The sequence below is a fragment of the Wasmannia auropunctata genome, unplaced genomic scaffold (genome assembly GCF_000956235.1).
Source record: "Wasmannia auropunctata unplaced genomic scaffold, wasmannia.A_1.0 LD269137.1, whole genome shotgun sequence".
Classification (NCBI taxonomy): Eukaryota; Metazoa; Arthropoda; class Insecta; order Hymenoptera; family Formicidae; genus Wasmannia; species Wasmannia auropunctata.
The window spans coordinates 1-1060 of NW_012093753.1; the positions used below are offsets into that span (position 1 = coordinate 1).

The window sequence follows — 1060 nt, forward strand, 5'->3', positions numbered from 1 at the left end:
TAACGAAAGCTTTGTGGTATGTATTTCAATGCTTTTCAAGTTTAAAGTACACGATATACATATTTTAACTATATAGAAAGCAAATTTAATTTTATAATTTATATTATTTTTTATTTTTGAAAGCCTTTAAAATCGGATACCATTATTGCTGAACCTGAAGCCGAAGAAAGTTTGGGTCCTCTAGAACCGCCGTATCCATCTCCTGCTTTCAAAAGAAATTATACAACACTATTAGTCCAAGGTCATGAAATTTGGAATGACTGGATGGATCCATTTAATTTGTATCCACAATTACCGTTTGACACTGTTCTTCCCAGCGATGCTAAATTTCTTGGTAAAATCATTATTTCAGAAATTATTATTATATCATTATTTCAGAGATCATTATACAAAAGAATTATATTAACGAAGTATCAAATGAAGGGCTAGTGAGCCTTCTAAGGCTCACTAGCCCTTCATTTGATACTTCGTTAATTTTTAATTATATGAGCCAGAATAATATATTATATCTTTAGAATTATATTATATTTATACTATTTTATACTTTCATAGGCTCGGAAGTTGGCTTTCGACCTATCGGTAAAGGTGCTGGAGGCGCTGGAAAAGAGTTTAGTGAGTCATTAGGAGGAAACTATCCAAGAGAACAATTTACAATTGTCATGTTAACTTATGAAAGAGAACAAGTTCTTATAAATTCACTGGCACGTCTCTATGGCTTGCCTTACCTGAACAAGGTACTCGTAGTTTGGAATAGTCCGAAACCACCTGTAGAAGATCTGAAGTGGCCTGATATCGGCGTTCCTATACATGTAACTTTAATTTATTATTCTATAGAAACTTCATCCATTTTTAAAAATCACACATTAACATATATTTTTCAAATATATCTGGACAGGTTATAAAAGCTCCAAGAAATAGTTTGAATAATAGATTCCTTCCATTTGATGCAATTGAGACAGAAGCCGTCCTTTCTATCGATGATGATGCTCATTTGAGACATGATGAAATCATGTTCGGTTTCAGGTAAGCTGATTTTTCACCATTTTTTTCCATTCCACGT

General features: G+C 32.5%; 1 protein-coding gene across 1 annotated transcript; it reads left to right on the forward strand.

The window, feature by feature from the left end:
- Positions 1-7: 7 nt before the first annotated feature.
- On the forward strand, positions 8-1023 carry LOC105462169 (exostosin-3-like; the record flags this gene model as incomplete). Its single annotated transcript, XM_011708700.1, has 4 exons — positions 8-16; positions 124-334; positions 553-809; positions 896-1023. Coding segments are annotated over exons 2-4 (455 nt in total), but the record flags the coding sequence as incomplete, so codon positions are not given.
- Between the last annotated feature and the right edge of the window lie 37 nt (positions 1024-1060).